The 21,086-nt window shown below is 40.2% G+C and overlaps 1 protein-coding gene across 1 annotated transcript in view; it reads right to left on the reverse strand.

Annotated features, from left to right (window-relative positions):
• rock1 (Rho-associated, coiled-coil containing protein kinase 1) overlaps nucleotides 1-19,315 on the reverse strand; it is a 48,708-nt gene extending 29,393 nt beyond the window's left edge. Inside the window, 1 exon segment of the mRNA XM_046851995.1 lies at nucleotides 18,514-19,315. Coding sequence (XP_046707951.1) covers nucleotides 18,514-18,606 — 93 coding nt within the window. The 5' untranslated portion in view covers nucleotides 18,607-19,315.
• Between the last annotated feature and the right edge of the window lie 1,771 nt (nucleotides 19,316-21,086).

The following is a 21,086-nucleotide window of genomic DNA, read 5'->3' on the forward strand; positions in this document are numbered from 1 at the left end:
CATATTTAATATTTACAAGTAGACTGCAACAAAACTCTGAGACAGGTAGACAGACAGTTAAAGGACATACAACGGACTACAACCTAATAAAAAAAAAAAAGACATAAGACAGATAGACAGGTTGATAGAGACACAGACGGAAACAATTAGCCAGATAGCCAAAACCAGTAAGAAGTGTGGGTAAACAGATCTATACACAGCTGGACATATAGATGGATGGGGAGACACGTAAACAGACTGTTCTATATACAGGTCAAGAGACTGATAGAAAGTGTTAGACAGACTGAGACACATCGATAAATAGGTCAAATAAATGTGCTGAGAGACTCATACTTAGAACAGACTTTCAGAAAGACGATGACATCATTAGACAAACAGAAAGAAAGTGTGATATACAGGTAGACTAGGGGTGTAATGGTACACGTATTCATACCGAACCCGTTTTCCATGCGCAACATCGTTAAAAATCAGAGTTCCCTCAGGAACGTATTAAATGGTGGACCGCAAGTTTGTTAAGTCTCCGCCTTGCACTTTAAGCGCAGTGTCACTGTAGCTACTCACTCCATCCTGGAAATACCAATTCTCCCCTGATGGTCTAGTGGTTAGGATTCGGCGCTCTCACCGCTGCGGCCCGGGTTCGATCCCCGGTCAGGGAACCAACCCCAGCCATTAGGGTTGCACTAGCCAGTGCACTCTTAGTGCCGGTCCCAAGCACGGATAAATGGGGAGGGTTGTGTTAGGAAGGACATCCAGTGTAAAAACATGTGCCAAATCGAACATGGGATCATGAATGAACCACTGTGGTGCCCCCTAACGGGAGAAGCTGAAAGAAGGTTTTAGTGTGTTGGAAAACTCAGATTTTGTTTTGCGTATGCACAAAATCTCTGCCACTTTCATTTTTACGTCTAGCAAAACGCAGTCTTTAGCGTTTTATGTCCAGCTTCAAGAATTTCTTTTAAAAGGAGAAAATCTTCATAATTCTGCAAATCGAGGGAGTGAATGGATGAAAGATGGAAGGAATGAAGACATTTGTTAAAGTATGCTGAAATAAGTAGAACAGATCAGTAGATCGTATTTAGGGCTGGGCGATATAGCCTAAAAAAAAAATCCGATTTGCGATTTATATAGATTTTTTTCTCCCCTGCTTAAAATCAATCTGCATATGACAAAACATTTTTAACTTTATTAAATAAAGCTTATTTACCCTTCTGGGATTATAACCCACTTTGGGTTAAAGTGCAATCAGAAACAACAAGCCAAAAATACAAGATGGCGGCCCTGCCATTGTAAATTGTGAAAATAGAACGTAATATAACATAAAATGAGCAAACCTACAAATAAAAATGTTTTATGAGTGTTTAAATGTGGAACGTGATTGAAAATGCACCTGAGGTTTTGAGTGATTTTGCCTTTACTTTTCTCCAAAACTCCACAGTAAAATGAGTTAAAGAGAGAAAAACGATTTTTATTAAAACAGATCGATGTAAACTACACATTCGAGTTAATCGATAAAATCGATTTATCGCACAGCCCTAATCGTATCGTTAGAATTAAATTATATTTTTAAAAAATTATATTTAATTAACTGCTCAATTTAATCATTATAATAAAAATGTGTATTACATTAATTTTATAAAATTATTTTAAATGTGAATATCGTGTACCGACAGGTCAATATATATAAACACCCAGACAGACTGAGAGACAGACAGGTCAATATATATAAACACCCAGACAGACTGAGAGACAGACAGGTCAATATATATAAACACCCAGACAGACTGAGAGACAGACAGGTCAATATATATAAACACCCAGACAGACTGAGAGACAGACAGGTCAATATATATAAACACCCAGACAGACTGAGAGACAGACAGGTCAATATATAAATACCCAGACAGACTGAGAGACAGACAGGTCAATATATAAATACCCAGACAGACTGAGAGACAGACAGGTCAATATATAAATACCCAGACCAACTGAGAGACAGACAGGTCAATATATAAATAACCAGACCAACTGAAAGACAGACAGGTCAATATATAAATACCCAGATAGACTGAGAGACAGACAGGTCAATATATAAATAACCAGACCAACTGAAAGACAGACAGGTCAATATATAAATACCCAGATAGACTGAGAGACAGACAGGTCAATATATAAATAACCAGACCAACTGAGAGACAGACAGGTCAATATATAAATAACCAGACCAACTGAGAGACAGACAGGTCAATATAAATAACCAGACCGACTGAAAGACAGACAGGTCAATATATAAATACCCAGATAGACTGAGAGACAGACAGGTCAATATATAAATAACCAGACCAACTGAGAGACAGACAGGTCATTATATATAAACACCCAGACAGACTGAGAGACAGACAGGTCAATATATAAATAACCAGACCAACTGAGAGACAGACAGGTCATTATATATAAACACCCAGACAGACTGAGAGACAGACAGGTCAATATATAAATAACCAGACCAACTGAAAGACAGACAGGTCAATATATAAATACCCAGATAGACTGAGAGACAGACAGGTCAATATATAAATAACCAGACCAACTGAGAGACAGACAGGTCAATATATAAACACCCAGACAGACTGAGAGACAGACAGGTCAATATATAAATAACCAGACCGACTGAGAGACAGACAGGTCAATATATAAATAACCAGACCAACTGAAAGACAGACAGGTCAATATATAAATACCCAGATAGACTGAGAGCCAGACAGGTCAATATATAAATAACCAGACCAACTGAGAGACAGACAGGTCAATATATATAAACACCCAGACAGACTGAGAGACAGACAGGTCAATATATAAATAACCAGACAGACTGAGACAGACAGGTCAATATATAAATAACCAGACCAACTGAAAGACAGACAGGTCAATATATAAATACCCAGATAGACTGAGAGACAGACAGGTCAATAGATAAATACCCAGATAGACTGAGAGACAGGCAGGTCAATAAATAAATAACCAGACCGACTGAGAGACAGACAGGTCCATAGATAAATAACCAGACCGACAGAGACAGACAGGTCAATATATAAATACCCAGATAGACTGAGAGACAGACAGGTCAATATATAAATAACCAATCAGACAGGTCAATATATAAATAACCAGACAGACAAGTGAATATACAGATAAACAGGACAGAGACAGACAGACAGACAGACAGACAGACAGACAGACAGACAGGTCAAAAAGATAAGTAGAGACTTATAGATAGTTACTAATAATTCATGTTCAGACAGACAGATAATCTGAGAGAGATACAGGAATTATCTATGCTTCATTTGAACTGTTTAACAAACTGTCTGTAGTGGGACCTGTAAAAGTGACACCAGTTAGCGCTGTGTGTGTGTGTGTGTGTGTGTGTGTGTGTGTGTGTGTGTGTGTGTGTGTGTGTGGAGCTGACAAATCAGGCGAGTCGCTGTTGGCCTGACTTCCTGTCTCTTCACATTCCTGTGCAGGACAGTGCACGTCAGAGAGTTATTTTAAGAATGTGGCTGAACGCGCTCTTGTGAGTGAGTGAGTGAGTGAGTGAGTGAGTGAGTGAGTGAGTGAGTGAGTGAGTAGAAAGAAAAGAGGGGAAAGTCTTGGGACACTTGTAGTCCAAACATAAGCCTAACACTCACCATTATGTTTTTCCTTTCCTTTCCTCATTCTTCTTTAATTAATTTCTCTCTTTACATCGCTCCCATTGACCTCACTACCCCTTTACCTTGCACTCGTTTACATCGCTACCCCTTACCTCGCTAACCCCTTAATCACACTCCCCTCTACCTCGCTAAGCCTTAACCACACTCCCCTCTACCTTTCTACGCCCTTAACCACACTCCCCTTACCCCAATCCCTCCTTAACCACACTCCCCTCTACCTCGCTATGCCCTTACCTCGCTAACCCCTTAATCACACTCCCCTCTACCTTTCTACGCCTTAACCACACTCCCACCCCTTACCCCAATCCTGCCTTAACCACCTCCCCTCTACCTCGCTATGCCCTTAACCACACTCCCCCACCACGCTTACCCCTTACCTCGCTAACCCCTTAATCACACTCCCCTCTACCTCGCTACTCCCTCTACCTTTCTACGCCCTTAACCACACTCCCACCCCTTACCCCAATCCCTCCTTAACCTTGCTATGCCCTTACCTCACTACCCCTTTAACCACACTCCCCACTCTACCTCGCTATGCCCTTACCTCGCCACGCCTTAACCACACACACCTCTACCTCTCATACCCCTCTACCTCGCTAAGCCTTAACCACACTCCCCTCTACCTCGCGTGCCCCTCACCTTTCACGCCCTTAACCACAATCCCCCTCTACCTCGCATACCCCTTACCTCGCCACGCCTTAACCACGATCCCCTCTACCTCGCGTGCCCCTTACCTCGATGCGCCTTAACCATGCTCCCCTCTACCTCGCGTGCCCCTCACCTTTCTACGCCCTTAACCACACACACCCTCTACCTCTCATACCCCTCTACCTCGCTATGCCCTTACCTCGCTAACCCCTTAATCACACTCCCCTCTACCTTTCTACGCCCTTAACCACACTCCCACCCCTTACCCCAATCCTGCCTTAACCACCTCCCCTCTACCTCGCTATGCCCTTAACCACACTCCCCCACCACGCTTACCCCTTACCTCGCTAACCCCTTAATCACACTCCCCTCTACCTCGCTACTCCCTCTACCTTTCCACGCCTTAACCACACTCCCCTTACCCCAATCCCTCCTTAACCTTGCTATGCCCTTACCTCACTACCCCTTTAACCACACTCCCCTCTACCTCGCATACCCCTTACCTCGCCACGCCTTAACCACACACACCCTCTACCTCTCATACCCCTCTACCTCGCTATGCCCTTACCTCACTATGCCCTTAACCACACACACCCTCTACCTCTCATACCCCTCTACCTCGCTACCCCTCAACCTTTCTCGCCCTTAACCACGATCCCCTCTACCTCGCATACCCCTTACCTCGCTACGCCCTTAACCACGATCCCCTCTCTACCTCGCGTACCCCTTACCTCGCTACGCCCTTAACCACGCTCCCCCCTTTACCTCGTGTACCCCTCACCTCTCTACACTCTTAACCACGATCCCCTCTACCTCGCATACCCCTTACCTCGCCACGCCTTAACCACGATCCCCTCTACCTCGCTGCCCCTTACCTCGATGCGCCCTTAACCATGCTCCCCCCTCTACCTCGTATACCCCTCACCTCTCTACACCCTTAACCACGATCCCCCCTCTACCTCGCATACCCCTTACCTCACTATGCCCTTAACCACGATCCCCCCTCTACCTCGCATACCCCTCACCTCTCTGAGTTATAGGTGATAGAGGAGGAGAATGCGGAGGAGCTAAAGGAGGCAGAAATGGTAGTGAAGATTGAAAGGAGCTTGATGAGGAGGTGGAAAAGAAGAGTGTGGTAGAGATGGAGGATAAAAAGAAGCTGCAGGAGACTGGGGTGAGGTGCAGATGATGGAGGAGAGGAATGTGGAAGAAATTATGATAGTTGATATAGGTAAAGGGTGATGAGGAGGTAGAGGGAGTGTTGAAGGAGGTGGAGGGAGAATTGGGGGAGTTGGAGGGTGATTTGAAGGAGGTGGAGGGTGAGTTGGAGAAGGTGTATAGTAAGGTGGACAATGTGGAAGTGGAGGAGGTTTAGGGTGATGAGGAGGTGAAGGATAGTTGCAGGATGTGGAGGAAGAGTTAAAGAAAGTGGATAGTGAGGTGGACAATGTGGAAGTAGAGGAGGTTCAGGGTGATGAGGTGGTGAAAGGAGAGTTGAAGGAGGTGGAGGGAGACTTAGATAAGGTGGACACAGTGAGGTTGGACAATGTGGAGGTTGAGGGTGATGAGGAGGTGAAGGAGGTGGAGGGAGACTTGGATACGGTGGACAGTGAGGTTGGACAATGTGGAGGTGAAAGAGGTTGAGAGTGATGAGGAGGTGAAGGGAGAGTTAAGGTGGAGTAGGCAGAGTTGGCGGAGGTGGAGAGTGAGGTGAAGATCATAGTTTTTATCATAGTAAATGCTTTGAAAATCTTCATGCAAAAAATAAGACAATTAATAGATACTCGTATATCAAGCGTGACAGAAATCCACACAAGCACTTTTCCAGTTAATGTTTGATTTTCCGTGTGCTGCTAGACCGCAGCGTCTCGTTCCATTGCAGACCAAACCTAACCGCTAGTGTGGCTAAATCATGTGCTAAAGGCCTCAACACGTCCCTGCTGGCACAAAGGAGCTTATTCTTCCTTTTCTCTCTCTCTCTCTCTCTCTCTCACACACACACACACACACACACACACACACACACACACACACACACACACACACACCCCATCTGATCAAAGACAGGACTGTTCGCTACACTACACTTTCACAAGACCATATGGGGAAAAAATATAAAATCTAATTTTATTATAATAAAAAGAATTATTATAATTTAGCTAAATATGGATTGTGGCAAAATAATGACCAAAAACATTATTATAAACATTAATTTAAAAAATATATAAATATTTGTGTAGCAGAAAACCAACAAATAAATAAAATTTCACCCATGAGAGAAAGAGAGAGAGAGAGAGAGAGAGCGCAAGAGAAAGAGAGAGAGAGAGAGAGAGAGAGAGAGAGATCTAGTGTGATAGACAGACTGGTAAAGTAAAGTGAAAAGAGACGGAAAGCGTCGCTTGACGTAACGGCTGTTCAACTCGTCAACTGCTGCTGTTGACATCATCAGTATGTGTTAGACGACCGGCTCTCATTCAGAGACTGAAACGTTACTCAGAACGCGAGACCTGCCCTGTTAACCGTCTGCTGCTTCCTCCCTTTCTGCAGATGTCCCGATTATGACCCGTAATCTGCGTTCATATGTCTGCGGCTGTGTTGTGGTTTATAAACCGCTAAAGATAATAAAACCAAAAGCGATTCGATAACTTTCAGATTCAGCCGATTAAAGTTACTCACAAAGCATCTAACTGAACATACAAGGCGGTCTGTACATGGATCCTGAAGAATGACACACACACACACACACACACACACACACACACACACACACACACACATCAGACAAGAGCCTGTTTGATTAGCATGGAATTTTATTAAGCGGTGGGTGGGGTGGCAAAAAATGGCCACCATTCATGTGGACTTCTGAGGGAAAAAATACTGCAGTGGTGTGTGTGTGTGTGTGTGTGTGTGTGTGTGTGTGTGTGTGTGTGTGTGTGTGTGTGTGCGCGCGCAACGTTAGAGCTGCTTCCTGGCTGCTTTCAAACACTGACACAAGACTATTTAGGCTATTTGCCTTATTAAAAGTCCTGGATTCTGATTGGTCAGCAGGCGGTGATTAATTTTCTATAATTATAATCTATAATTAAACAGGTTAATATTAATAGCATTTCTATAGTAACAGCTCAGTCACAGAGCAATAATACATCAGGTATCTTAGCTGCTGCTCAATGTTACCTCTGATTAGGGCTGAAACAATTCCTCGAATAACTCAAATTATTTGAATACCAAAAATGATCGACGCTTTGTTTAGTCCATTTAACTACACACATAGTTGTAGCTATCGATTACTTAAACAATGTTACCCCAGAAACCTCAGTTTCAGCTCAATGTTACATCTGAAACCTTAATTTCAGCTCAATATTACTTCAGAAACCTCAGTTTCAGCTCAATGTTACCTCAGTTACCTTAATTTTAGCTCAATGTTACCTCAGAAACCTCAGTTTCAGCTCAATGTTACCTCAGAAACCTCAGTTTCAGCTCAATGTTACCTCTGAAACCTTAGTTTGAGCTCAATGCAACATGAGGTACCTCAGTTTCAGCACAACATTACCATAATTAACTCAGTCTCAGCATACTATTACCTGTTATCTCAATTCCAGCTAAATATTACCGCAAACTCGCCCTTGCCTCGTCCCTGAACTTGCCCTTGCCCCTCGACGCTTTTTTTAGTCCATTTAACTACACACATAGTTGTAGCTATCGATTACTAAAACAATCGATAGCTACAACCCTTCATCAGATACCTCAGTTTCAACTAAATGTTACCTCAGAAACCTCAGTTCCAGCTCAATGTTACCTCAGAAACTTTAGTTCCAGCTTAATGTTACCTCAGTTACCTTAATTTCAGCTCAATGTTACCTCAGAAACCTCAGTTCCAGCTCAATGTTACATCAGTTACCTTAATTTCAGCTCAAAGTTACCTCAGAAACCTCAGTTCCAGCTCAATGTTACCTCAGTTACCTTAATTTCAACCAGTGTTACCTCAGATACCTCGATTTCAGCTCAATGTTACCTCAGAAAACTCAGTTTTAGCTCAATGTAACATGAGGTACCTCAGTTTAAGCAAAATGTTACAATAGTTACCTCAGTCTCAGCATACTATTACCTGTTATCTCAATTCCAGCTCAATATTACCTCTCAGTTACCTCAGTCTCAGCTCAATGTTACCTCAGATACCTGAGTTTCAGCTCAGTTACCTTAGTTCTAGCTCAATGTTACCTCAGTTACCTCAATTTCAGCTCAATGTTACCTCAAAAACCTCAGTTACAGCTCAATGTTATATCAGATACCTCTTAATATTATCTCAGTTATTTTAGCTCACTATTATCTGTTATCTCAGTTTCAGCTCAATATTACCTCTCAGTTACCTCAGTCTCAGTGCAATGTCACCTCAGGTGAGGGCTGCAGCTATTAATCATTTTAGTAATTAATTATTTCACCGATTATTCCATTAATTAATCAAGTAATTGGATACAAGGTGCTTTTTCTTTATTAAAGAGCAATAATAAACAAATAAGAGAAAATAAAACGAGTCTCTTCAAATGAACAAGATATTTTTAGATTTGTATTGTTGGAATTGCCCACAAGAATATCACAAGAATATAAAAATAAACCAGTTTAGTGCATTTAATAGCTATCACTGTTTCCCGATTACTGTTTCCCGGATTTGTGTACACGTAGTCTCAGTTACCAAAATGTCAGCTCAATGTTGCCTCAGTTACCTCAGATTCAGTTTAATATTACCTCAGTTACCACAATCTCAGCTCAATGTTGCCTCAGTTTCAGCTGAATGTTACCTCCCTTACCTCAGCTTCAGCTCAAAGTTACCTCAGTTACCTCAGCTTCAGCTCAATCTTACCTCAGTCTGGAGTTACTGAGGTAAGATTGAGCTGAAGCTGAGGTAACTGAGGTAACATTGAGTTTCAAGCTTACCTCAGTTACCTCAGCTTCAGCTTAATCTTACCTCAGTTACCTCAGCTTCAGCTCAGTGTTACCTGTTACCTCAGCTTCAGCTCAATGTTACATCAGCTACCTTAGTTTCAGCTCAATGTTACCTCAGCTTCAGCGCAATGTTACCTCATCTACCTCGGTTTCAGCTCAACATAATGCTGGATACCTCAGTCTCAACACAATGTTACCTCAGCCACAAACTCGCCTTGCCGCGCCGCAAACTCGCCTTGCCGCGCCGCAAACTCGCCTTGCCGCGCCGCAAACTCGCCTTGCCGCGCCGCAAACTCGCCTTGCCGCGCCGCAAACTCGCCTTGCCGCGCCGCAAACTCGCCTTGCCGCGCCGCAAACTCGCCTTGCCGCGCCGCAAACTCGCCTTGCCGCGCCGCAAACTCGCCTTGCCGCGCCGCAAACTCGCCTTGCCGCGCCGCAAACTCGCCTTGCCGCGCCGCAAACTCGCCTTGCCGCGCCGCAAACTCGCCTTGCCGCGCCGCAAACTCGCCCTTGCCGCGGCCGCAAACTCGCCCTTGCCGCGGCCGCAAACTCGCCCTTGCCGCGGCCGCAAACTCGCCCTTACCTCAGCTACCTCCATTTATTTTAACCACTGCATCCTGTTGCCTCAGTGACCTTAATTTTAGTCGCCTCAGGTCATGCAGATGTACTGGCAAGTGAGAATGAGGCAGGCCTAAACAAGATGCTAAAGAACGAGCAATGTCAGATGAATAAACACAAATGTGACTCTACTCCACCCCCAACACACACACACTCTCTCTCACACACACACACAAAATACCCATTTATTCAGGTCTGGCAGAGGAGATGACGCTCATACTGAATTATAATCATGCTCTGTACCATAAATCTGGTGAACAGAAAACTCACTGGGGAAAAATGGGGTTGTAAAAGCAGAAAGATTCTACCACTTCCTTATTCACGCCAGGAGACAGCATGGGACTCGGAAGCAAAACAAATGCCATGTGACCACGTCACGCTTTTATTCCCAGTCAGGACATGGACTTCTAAACAAGCTGCTTTCTGAAAACACAACCCGACTCAGGTGTATTTAGTTCTTCCTGCCCCCACACGGGCTGATCTAGATTCTCCTCAAGGTGCTTTTCAGAAAGAAAAAGAGGAAGCAATCTAGAAACAGAAACCTCATAGAGAAGCGTGCAATCTTCAGAATACCACGACCGCAAGAAGAAATGCTCAAATACTGTGTGTAATAACGAAATACACTGTAAGGCCAAAAGATTTGTAGACACCTCACCATATGAAATGTGGCATGACTTTTGGAACGTTTCATTCCACACTGAGCCTTAATGTGCTGTAATAATGAGCTCCACTCTTCTGGGAAGATGTTCCACTAGATTCTGTACAGATTCTTTCCACCACAAGAGTGTTTGTAAAGTCAGGGACTGATGTAGGTGAGGTGCGCAGGCCTGGGGTGCAGTCGGGTAATGGTAAATGGTTCTTGGCCTCTTGGGCAGTGTTTTGACTTGCGTGTGCTTTTGCTCGCTAATTAACCGGCTCACTTTTTTTTTTTACACACACAGTAAAAGGTCCATTAAAGCAACCTATACAGGAAGTGAAATCACGCCCAACCTGAACGCAATACGGTTCCTGTGGCACACAGGGGACGGAGATAATGTGGCAGTTAATAACGTAATTTGGGTCAAAGACCTAAACGAAGCCTTAATAAATGCATGATTCGGATTAAGGGTGTGCTGATAGATGACAGGACCATGTATCAATGATAGGCAGAGATATCACCGACAGCTGAGGCCAATGGGAATTACAAGAGGATATTTGGCTCGTTTCGCATTAATGTATTAAAGGTTTTAATTTCATACTTAGATAAAAAAAAAGTTAGCATTTAAAGTATGTATTATTTTCTGTAGTACATTAGGATACAGTAATCTGCTGCGTTACCGCGATTCAAATCTGGAGCCCCGGTTCATCACGAAATTGCATTTGCCACAAAACTAATTAGTTTGGCTGATTTTTCTGGTCTTTTTATGTATTAATAAAAATATAATTATTAATTAAAAATAAAGTAAAGTTTTAATACAGTACAGAACTGTACGCACCCCATTTTTGGGGTGGCATCCGTTTATCTCGTTATCGTTTATCATGGGTGGTTTTGGAACGTACCCACCGCGATAAACGGGGGATTACTGTATTTCTAGAGAAGCAATAAACTAATAAATAAAGATTTGTTGCGACCTCCGTCAGCGCCTCAGCCAGAACATCTGCAGTGTAGTTCTCCAGGATGAATGTTGTTTCGAATCATTTTGCGTTGTTTCCAGTCCACATGTAAGACATGTAGGGGGTCATATTTATGCGTGACCACATGTCTGTGGTCAGCGACAAAGTCAGCCGTTTTAAATCTTTAGCGATGATCTCCATTCTTTTATTGTACAGATGTGGAATAGCAGTTTTGGCGAAGTACTTGCGCCCCGGCAGCTCGTTTAGAGTAGTTCTCTAAACTTTCCTTTTCAACTGTGTGAAGGAAACCATCTCTTTCGATATACTTAGAAACCTGGCACACTTTGCTCTGTTTCGTTTGTACTTGGTGCTTCTTGTAAAAGCCCTGAAGATGGATGGCTGACTTGGACCTTTGTCGATCGTCAGTAAAGCTTCTTTTGGATTTTTGGATGTTTGAGACTCTCTTCCTGACACTTTGGTGCAAAGTTTGCAGATTGCTTTAGTAATGTCCTACAGCTCACCTTTCGCATCTGGTTTAAAACCAACAGAATTGGCAAATCGGCAATGTGACGTTTTTCTTGTCAACCAACTCCATCTTCATTTGCAGAATTATGGACAAGGAGTCTCTTTGAGTCATTTTCCAGAGATAAAACGTAATGTAAATTAAGTAGATGATTAAAAAAGTAAAATATGTAGACAAGTAAATAAATCAGTTGAAGAATGATTAGATACGTTCAGAAATGATTAAATATATGAGTGAATGAGTAAACGATTGAACTCCCCCGAACCCATGCGATAGTATCGAGTATTGGCGAGCTCACAGGCAGACGATACGGTGATCTGAAAGTATACAGTCTAACACTAATTCAGATTATTAAAACATTAATTAACTAATATCAGATTTAAACCTTAATTTAAAACCCTGAAAAGGTTAATGATGACATGCTACAACTATCTAAAAACACAAATATTACTGAGCTTATTCAACTTTATAACACACCTATGAAGTGAAACATGGTTGTGAAACTTATTTTTCAATGTTGTTTATAATGCCATAGTGTGTGGTCAGCCTTATAACACTTCTTTAGCTATTTACAACCAGTTATTTAGCACAGTCAAGTTTATATTGCAGTTATAACCACATACAAATTGCTATAGCTACACTACTCATAATGCAGCTCTATAGAAACTACTACAAAGCTTGCATAAGCTGTCATAAAACTTCATTAACCTCCTAATGCAGCTATAAGTTTATACTAACTGCTATTAGGCTTACTCAACCTTATAATGCAGCCATAGTAGTTATAATGCTTGTTGTGTTAAAGGTTTAGAATGCACACTTGTGTATATAAAGTATGTTATGAAAGTGTAAAGATTGTTCATAATGCTCAGGTGTGTGTATAAAGTAATTTATGAAGGTTATAATGGCCAGATGTATATATAAAATATGTTGTGAAGGTTTAAAGAAGGATTATAATGCTCAAGATGTAAAGATCTGTTATAATGCTTGAATTTTTAAAGTATAAAACATAAAGAGCAGTTGTAATGCACAGGTGTGGATATAAATAGTTGTTAAGTTGTAAAGTAGTTAAAATGTTTAAGTGTATATATAAAGCATGTTATGAAGGTGTAAATAGTGGTTATAATGCTCAGGTGTGTGTATAAAGAATGTTGTAAAGTTGTAAATAGTAGTTATAATGCTTAAGTGTGAGTATATAAGTATGTTATGCAGGTACATAGAGTGGTTATAAATCTAAAGTGTTTTGAAAGTGTAAAGAGCAGTTATAATACTCAGGTGTGTATATAAAGTAGTTTCTGAAGGAGTAAAGAGTGGTTATAATACACATTTCTGTTTATAAAGTATGGTATGAAGGTGTAAAGAGTGGTTTTAATTCACAGATGTGTATATAAAATATATTATGAAGATGTAAAGAGCAGTTATAATGCCTAAATGTATAAATGATGTAACGAAGGTGTAATAATAGTGGTTATAAAGCTCAGGTGTGTATATAAGTGTTATGTAGGGGTAAAGTGCAGTTAAAATGCTTACGTGTATAAAGTATGTTATAAAGGTGTAAAGTGATTTTAATGTTTAGGTGTCTATAAAATGTATATTATGAAGGATATTGCTGGTATATAAAGTATGTTATGAAGGTGTTAAGAGTGATTACAATGCACAGGAGTGTAAAGAGCAGTTATAATGCTCAGGTGTGTACATGCTCCTTTACAATCAAAGCACTTCTAGCAGACTGGCATTAGCTTTAGCAAGGTTCCCCAGTCTGGGCCTTACCTGTAACAAGGCCAGTTTTGACATCTTGTCTAATCCCAATCAAGTACTGTTGCTTAATTATCTGCTATTTATAAGGTGTTAATTGTGGTTATAATGTTTGGGTGTGAATTAAGTAGTTTTTGGAGATGTAAGGGCTGTTAAAGCGAGGTTATAATGCACAGGCCTATGAATACAGTGTTAGGAATGAATAAAGATCAGTTAGTGCAGAAACAATTCCTCTAGTAACTTGAGTAATTCGATTACAAAAATTACAGAGCACACGGAACACTGTGTTTCACACGGACCATTATTACTGACGCACCACCCGCTAAACTCTGGAGTGCTCTGAACATGTAACACAGAAGAATGCAGAATGCAAAAATGAAGAAAACACAGAGGGGAAGATTCAGACCAAAGTAAACGCCAGAAAGTTCCCAAAGTTTGGCATCATTTCAAACTAAAACCTGAAGAGAACACTGTACAGTGCAGTTCCCATTTTTAAAGTCATTTGAACTGGTATTTTTATGTTTATTTCTATACAGTGTGATGAAAAAGTCCCTCTGCAGTGGCGTGTAGAGTCAGGCAGGTAGTGGAGCACGTTTATAAAGATGGAGATAAATAAACAGATTTCATTAGATTTTAAGCAGCTTTTCCAGAGAAATGAAAACCACATCACCATACTGTGAGATTGAATAACTAAATACATGAGTGAGAATAATACAGAGTTTCATTAACAAATAGTTTCCCGTATTTTTCTCTCGCAATTATAATGCTCAGGTGCGTAAAGAGCGATTATAATGCTCAGGTGCGTAAAGAGCGATTATAATGCTCAGGTGTGTAAAGAGCGATTATAATGCTCAGGTGTGTAAAGAGCGATTATAATGCTCAGGTGTGTAAAGAGCGATTATAATGCTCAGGTGTGTAAAGAGCGATTATAATGCTCAGGTGTGTAAAGCGATTATAATGCTCAGGTGTGTAAAGAGCGATTATAATGCTCAGGTGTAAAGAGCGATTATAATGCTCAGGTGTGTAAAGAGCGATTATAATGCTCAGGTGTGTAAGAGCGATTATAATGCTCAGGTGTGTAAAGAGCGATTATAATGCTCAGGTGTGTAAAGCGATTATAATGCTCAGGTGTGTAAAGAGATTATAATGCTCAGGTGTGTAAAGAGCGATTATAATGCTCAGGTGTATAAAGAGCGATTATAATGCTCAGGTGTGTAAAGAGCGATTATAATGCTCAGGTGTGTAAAGAGAAGTTATAATAAAATGCGTTATGAAGGTGTAAAGAGGCGTTATAATGCTCAGGTGTGTAAAGAGCGTTATAATGCTCAGGTGTATAAAGAGCGTTATAATGCTCAGGTGTAAAGAGCGATTATAATGCTCAGGTGTGTAAAGCGATTATAATGCTCAGGTGTAAAGAGCGATTATAATGCTCAGGTGTAAAGAGCGATTATAATGCTCAGGTGTGTAAAGAGCGATTATAATGCTCAGGTGTGTATGTAAAGTAGGTCAAAGTTTGAAGAGTGGTTATAATGTATATAAAGTATGTTATGAAGGTGTAAAGAGCGGTTATAATACTTAAGTATGTTATGAAGGTGTAAAGAAGTTATAATGCTCAGGTGTGTATATTAATTATGTTATGAAGGTGTAAAGAGCGGTTATAATTCTCAAGTGTGTAAAGAGAAGTTATAATGCTCAGGTGTGTATATTAATTATGTTACGAAGGTGTAAAGAGAAGGTATAAATCACAGGTGTGTGTAAAGTATGTTATGGAGTTGTAAAGAGTGATTATAATGTTCAGGCGTGTGTATAAAGTAGTTTATGAAGATGTAAAGACCAATTATAATGCTTACATTTATGTATTACATTTAAGTATGTTATGCAGGTGTAAAAAGTGTTTATAATGCTCAGGTGTGTATATAAAGTATGTTTTCAAGGTGTAAAGTGTAGTTTTAATGCTCAGGTGTTTAAAGAGAGGTTATAATGCGCAGGTGTGTGTATATAAATTAGTTTATGTAAACAGCGGTTAAATGTTTAAGTGTATAAAGTATGTTATAAAGGTGTAAAGAGACGTTACAATGCCAAGGTGTGTACAGAGAGGTTATACTGCCCAGGTGTGTATATAAAATATGTTATAAAGGTGTAAAGAGACGTTACAATGCCAAGGTTTGTACAGAGAGGTTATAATGTGCAGGTGTGTGTATAAAGTAGTTTATGAGGATGTAAACAATGGTTATAATGCTTAAGTGTATAAAGTGTGTTATGAAGGTGTAAAGAGACGTTATAATGCCCAGGTGTGTATACAAAGTATGTTATGAAAATGTGAAGAGTGTTACAATGCCCAGGTGTGTATATAAAGTAGTTTATGGAGGTCTAAAGAGTGGTTATAATACTTAAGTATGTTATGAAGGTGTAAAGAGACGTTACAGTGCCCAGGTGTGTACAGAGAGGTTATAATGCGCAGGTGTGTGTCTATAAAGTATGTTATGAAAGTGTAAAGAGAAGTTATAATGCCCAGGTGTTTGTACAAAGTGTGTTACAAAGGTGTAAAGAGACGTTATAATGCTCAGGTGTGTGTATAAAGTATGTTATGAAGGTGTAAAGAGAAGTTATAATAAAGTATGTTATGAAGGTGTAAAGAGAAGTTATAATAAAGTATGTTATAAAGGTGTAAAGAGAAGTTATAATAAAGTATGTTATAAAGGTGTAGAGACGTTATAATAAAGTATGTTATGAAGGTGTAAAGAGACGTTATAATAAAGTATGTTGTGAAGGTGTAAAGAGACGTTATAATAAAGTATGTTATGAAGGTGTAAAGAGAAGTTATAATAAAGTATGTTATGAAGGTGCAAAGAGACGTTATAATGCTCAGGTGTGTGTATAAAGTGTGTTATGAAGGTGTAAAGTGTGTTATAATGCTCAGGTGTGTGTATAAAGTACGTTATGAAGGTGTAAAGAGACGTTATAATGCTCAGGTGTGTATAAAGTACGTTATGAAGGTGTAAAGAGAAGTTATAATAAAGTACGTTATGAAGGTGTAAAGAGAAGTTATAATAAAGCACGTTATGAAGGTGTAAAGAGAAGTTATAATAAAGCACGTTATGAAGGTGTAAAGAGAAGTTATAATAAAGTACGTTATGAAGGTGTAAAGAGAAGTTATAATAAAGTACGTTATGAAGGTGTAAAGAGAAGTTATAATAAAGTACGTTATGAAGGTGTAAAGAGACGTTATAATAAAGTACGTTATGAAGGTGTAAAGAGAAGTTATAATAAAGTACGTTATGAAGGTGTAAAGAGAAGTTATAATAAAGCACGTTATGAAGGTGTAAAGAGAAGTTATAATAAAGTACGTTATGAAGGTGTAAAGAGAAGTTATAATAAAGTACGTTATGAAGGTGTAAAGAGAAGTTATAATAAAGTACGTTATGAAGGTGTAAAGAGACGTTATAAGGCTCAGGTGTGTATAAAGTGTGTTATGAAGGTGTAAAGAGACGTTATAATAAAGTATGTTATGAAGGTGTAAAGAGAAGTTATAATGCTCAGGTGTGTATACAGTATGGTTTGAAGGTGTAAAGAGAAGTTATAATAAAGTATGTTATAATGGTGTAAAAAGACGTTATAATAAAGCACGTTATGAAGGTGTAAAGAGAAGTTATAATGCTCAGGTGTGCGTATAAAGTGTGTTATGAAGGTGTAAAGAAGTTATAATGCTCAGGTGTGTATAAAATGCGTTATGAAGGTGTAAAGAGAAGTTATAATGCTCAGGTGTCTGTATAAAGTGTGTTATAAGGGTGTAAAGAGAAGTTATAATGCTCAGGTGTGTATCAAGTACGTTATGAAGGTGTAAAGAGAAGTTATAATGCTCAGGTGTGTGTATAAAGTGTGTTATGAAGGTGTAAAGAGACGTTATAATAAAGTACGTTATGAAGGTGTAAAGAGCCGTTATAATAAAGTACGTTATGAAGGTGTAAAGAGAAGTTATAATGCTCAGGTGCGTGTATAAAGTATGTTATGAAGGTGTAAAGAGAAGTTATAATGCTCAGGTGTGTATACAGTATGGTTTGAAGGTGTAAAGAGAAGTTATAATAAGGTATGTTATAATGGTGTAAAAAGACGTTATAATGCTCAGGTGTGTGTATAAAGTGTGTTATGAAGGTGTAAAGAGACGTTATAATAAAGTACGTTATGAAGGTGTAAAGAGAAGTTATAATGCTCAGGTGCGTGTATAAAGTGTGTATAAAGTACGTTATGAAGGTGTAAAGTGTGTTATGAAGGTGTAAAGAGAAGTTATAATAAAGTACGTTATGAAGGTGTAAAGAGAAGTTATAATAAAGTATGTTATGAAGGTGTAAAGAGAAGTTATAATGCTCAGGTGTGTATACAGTATGGTTTGAAGGTGTAAAGAGAAGTTATAATAAGGTATGTTATAATGGTGTAAAAAGACGTTATAATGCTCAGGTGTGTATACAGTATGTTATGAAGGTGTAAAGAGAAGTTATAATAAAGTATGTTATGATGGTGTAAAGAGACGTTATAATGCCCAGGGGTGTCTAAAGTACGTTATGAAGGTGTAAAGAGAAGTTATAATGCTCAGGTGCGTGTATAAAGTGTGTTATAATGCTCAGGTGTGTGTATAAAGTACGTTATGAAGGTGTAAAGAGACGTTATAAGGCTCAGGTGTGTATATAAAGTAGTTTAAATCTCAGTAAAGGGGAAAACTCCATGCTAACTCACCAGCAGGCAGTCGGTGTTGATCTCTGACTTGGGATCCTTCAGCATGGCATCGATTTTGTCGAAGCGAGCGGATAAATTCTCTCCTGCAGACATTGTTCCTGTGTTTTTTCTCCCTTTTCTTTCAGTTCAATCCCAGGATTAAATCGAAACGATGATCCGGAGCTGGACACTGAGCCGAGCTCCCTCCCTGCTAGCAGCTCCTCCGCTAGCTCACTTCCTCCTGAGCCCGAGTCTGATCAGAGGAGCGGGTTCTTCTGTCTCTTCAGCTTCTCGGTCTCGTCCCTGCGCAGAAACGAGCCCAATATCCGCATGTTTACTCCAGAAACAGCTGAAAGTTGAGCGGTTCTGATGAGTCAGTGACGAGTTTAGAGAGAAAAGAAAAAGTTTTCGCCCTGACTGCAATCACAGCCCGAATCCGCACACTGACACGGTGGATGTGTGTTTATAGCGCTGTGTAGATGCTCAGATGGAGGAGTGAGGAGGGAAGAAAACAGAAGATATGAAGATAGAAAGTTCTGCTGATCCCAGGCCTGGATCCATATTCACTGACAGCTGCAGAAAAAAAGCGGCGGAAAAAAACTTCGCCTTCAAACCACTTGAATAAAAAACGATAATAATCCGAATTTCTTTTGATAAAAAGCGTCAGTTGGTGATGAGATTCAGTCCGGGATGTGACCGAGGCGTGCAGTTAATCCGGTAACGTCGAGAAATCAGACTTTGGTCGAAAATAATAAACTCTCCTCAGAGACCGAGCAACATGTCCGCCTTCCTGTTCAAACTGCCCCGAGACTTACTGCCGACCGCGCATGCGCACCACCGCTCCCGACCGCCACGAGAGGAGGGGGGGGCGCTGAGAAAGAAATGCGCATGCGCGGGACAGTTTCTGCACTCAAAGGAGAAAGGGGGAAGAAGTGCGCGGAGAGGTGGAACGCGCATGCGCAATACGTGTGCGTGTGTGCGTGCGTGTAATATTTGACCTATAAAGAGACCGTGTTCTTTTTTTTATTTTGTTTATTTGTTTGTTTATAACATTCAACATTTTCGTTAACATTTTCTTTTACATTTACTCCAATAAAGAACGACGCCACGTGACGCGATGACGCCACCCGCGGTGACGTCACTCCGATTGTAACAATTTATAAATACAAATTATAGACTAGTAATAAATGTGTCCGTGATTGTTTGTGTGTAAAAGAGTCGAGTCTGGATAAAGGTTTTTGCTTTTAATCTTTAATCCATGAAATATGGAATAGTGTTTGAATGAAGCCTAATAAAAAATTGTTTTACATTCCTAAATGTAGAACATTTTTATTATGTTTTAAAGTTTAGTTTTTATATTGCAGATAGATGTAGCATTATTGCATTAATTTAAAGTTTGTTCTGTTATAACTCTCTGTATGAATGTCACGCCTCGTGTTCGCCCCCTAGCGGTGTTATTCTGCACATCAAAATAAAACAGGAAGCGGGCGTGGTTTTTTAGCGGACCGTTGGTGTGTAGTGCGCATGCGCTGGATTCTGTATCCGATTGATCCAAATCATGTGAAATATTAATTTACATCTGATTAATTTGCATCTGCATTTCTCTCTCTCTCTCTCTCTCTCTCTCTCTTTCTGTTTGCCTGTCTCTGTCTGTCTGTCTCTCTAGCTGTATCTCTGTGTCTCTGTCTGTCTCTCTAGCTGTATCTCTGTGTCTGTCTGTCTCTCTAGCTGTATCTCTGTCTGTCTGTATGTCTGTCTCTCTAGCTGTATCTCTGTGTCTGTCTGTCTGTCTGTCTGTCTCTAGCTGTATCTCTGTCTGTCTGTCTGTCTCTCTAGTTGTATCTCTCTGTTTGTCTCTCTAGCTGTATCTCTGTGTCTGTCTGTCTGTCTCTCTAGCTGTATCTCTGTGTCTGTCTGTCTGTCTCTCTAGCTGTATCTCTCTGTCTGTCTCTCTAGCTGTATCTCTGTCTGTGTCTGTCTGTCTGTCTAGCTGTATCTCTGTGTCTGTCTGTCTGTCTGTCTGTCTAGGTGTATCTCTGTTTGTCTGTCTCTGTTTACCTGCCTGTCTATATGAAAGGAAATAAATATACACTCTTGCTATGTTGACATTTAATTGATCTCCTTTACACAAACCCGATTTCAAAAAAGTTGGGACACTGTACAAATTGTGAATAAAAACAGAATGCAATGATGTGAAAGTTTGAAATTTCAATATTTTATTCAGAATACAACATAGACGACACAAAATGTTGAGAAAATGTATCATTTTAAGGGAAAAATAAGTTGATTTTAAATTTCATGGCATCAACACATCTGAAAAAGTTGGGACAAGGCCATGTTTACCACTGTGTGGCGTCCTCTCTTCTCTTTATAACAGTCTGTACACGTCTGGGGACTGAGGAGACAAGATGCTCAAGTTTAGGAATAGGAATGTTGTCCCATTCTTGTCTAATACAGGCTTCTAGTTGCTAAACTGTCTCAGGTCTTCTTTATCGCATCTTCCTCTTTATGATGCGCCAAATGTTTTCTATGGGTGAAAGATCTGGACTGCAGGCTGGACATTTCAGTACCCGGATCCTTCTTCTACGCAGCCA

Source organism: Silurus meridionalis, chromosome 6 (assembly GCF_014805685.1).
Source record: "Silurus meridionalis isolate SWU-2019-XX chromosome 6, ASM1480568v1, whole genome shotgun sequence".
NCBI lineage: Eukaryota > Metazoa > Chordata > Actinopteri > Siluriformes > Siluridae > Silurus > Silurus meridionalis.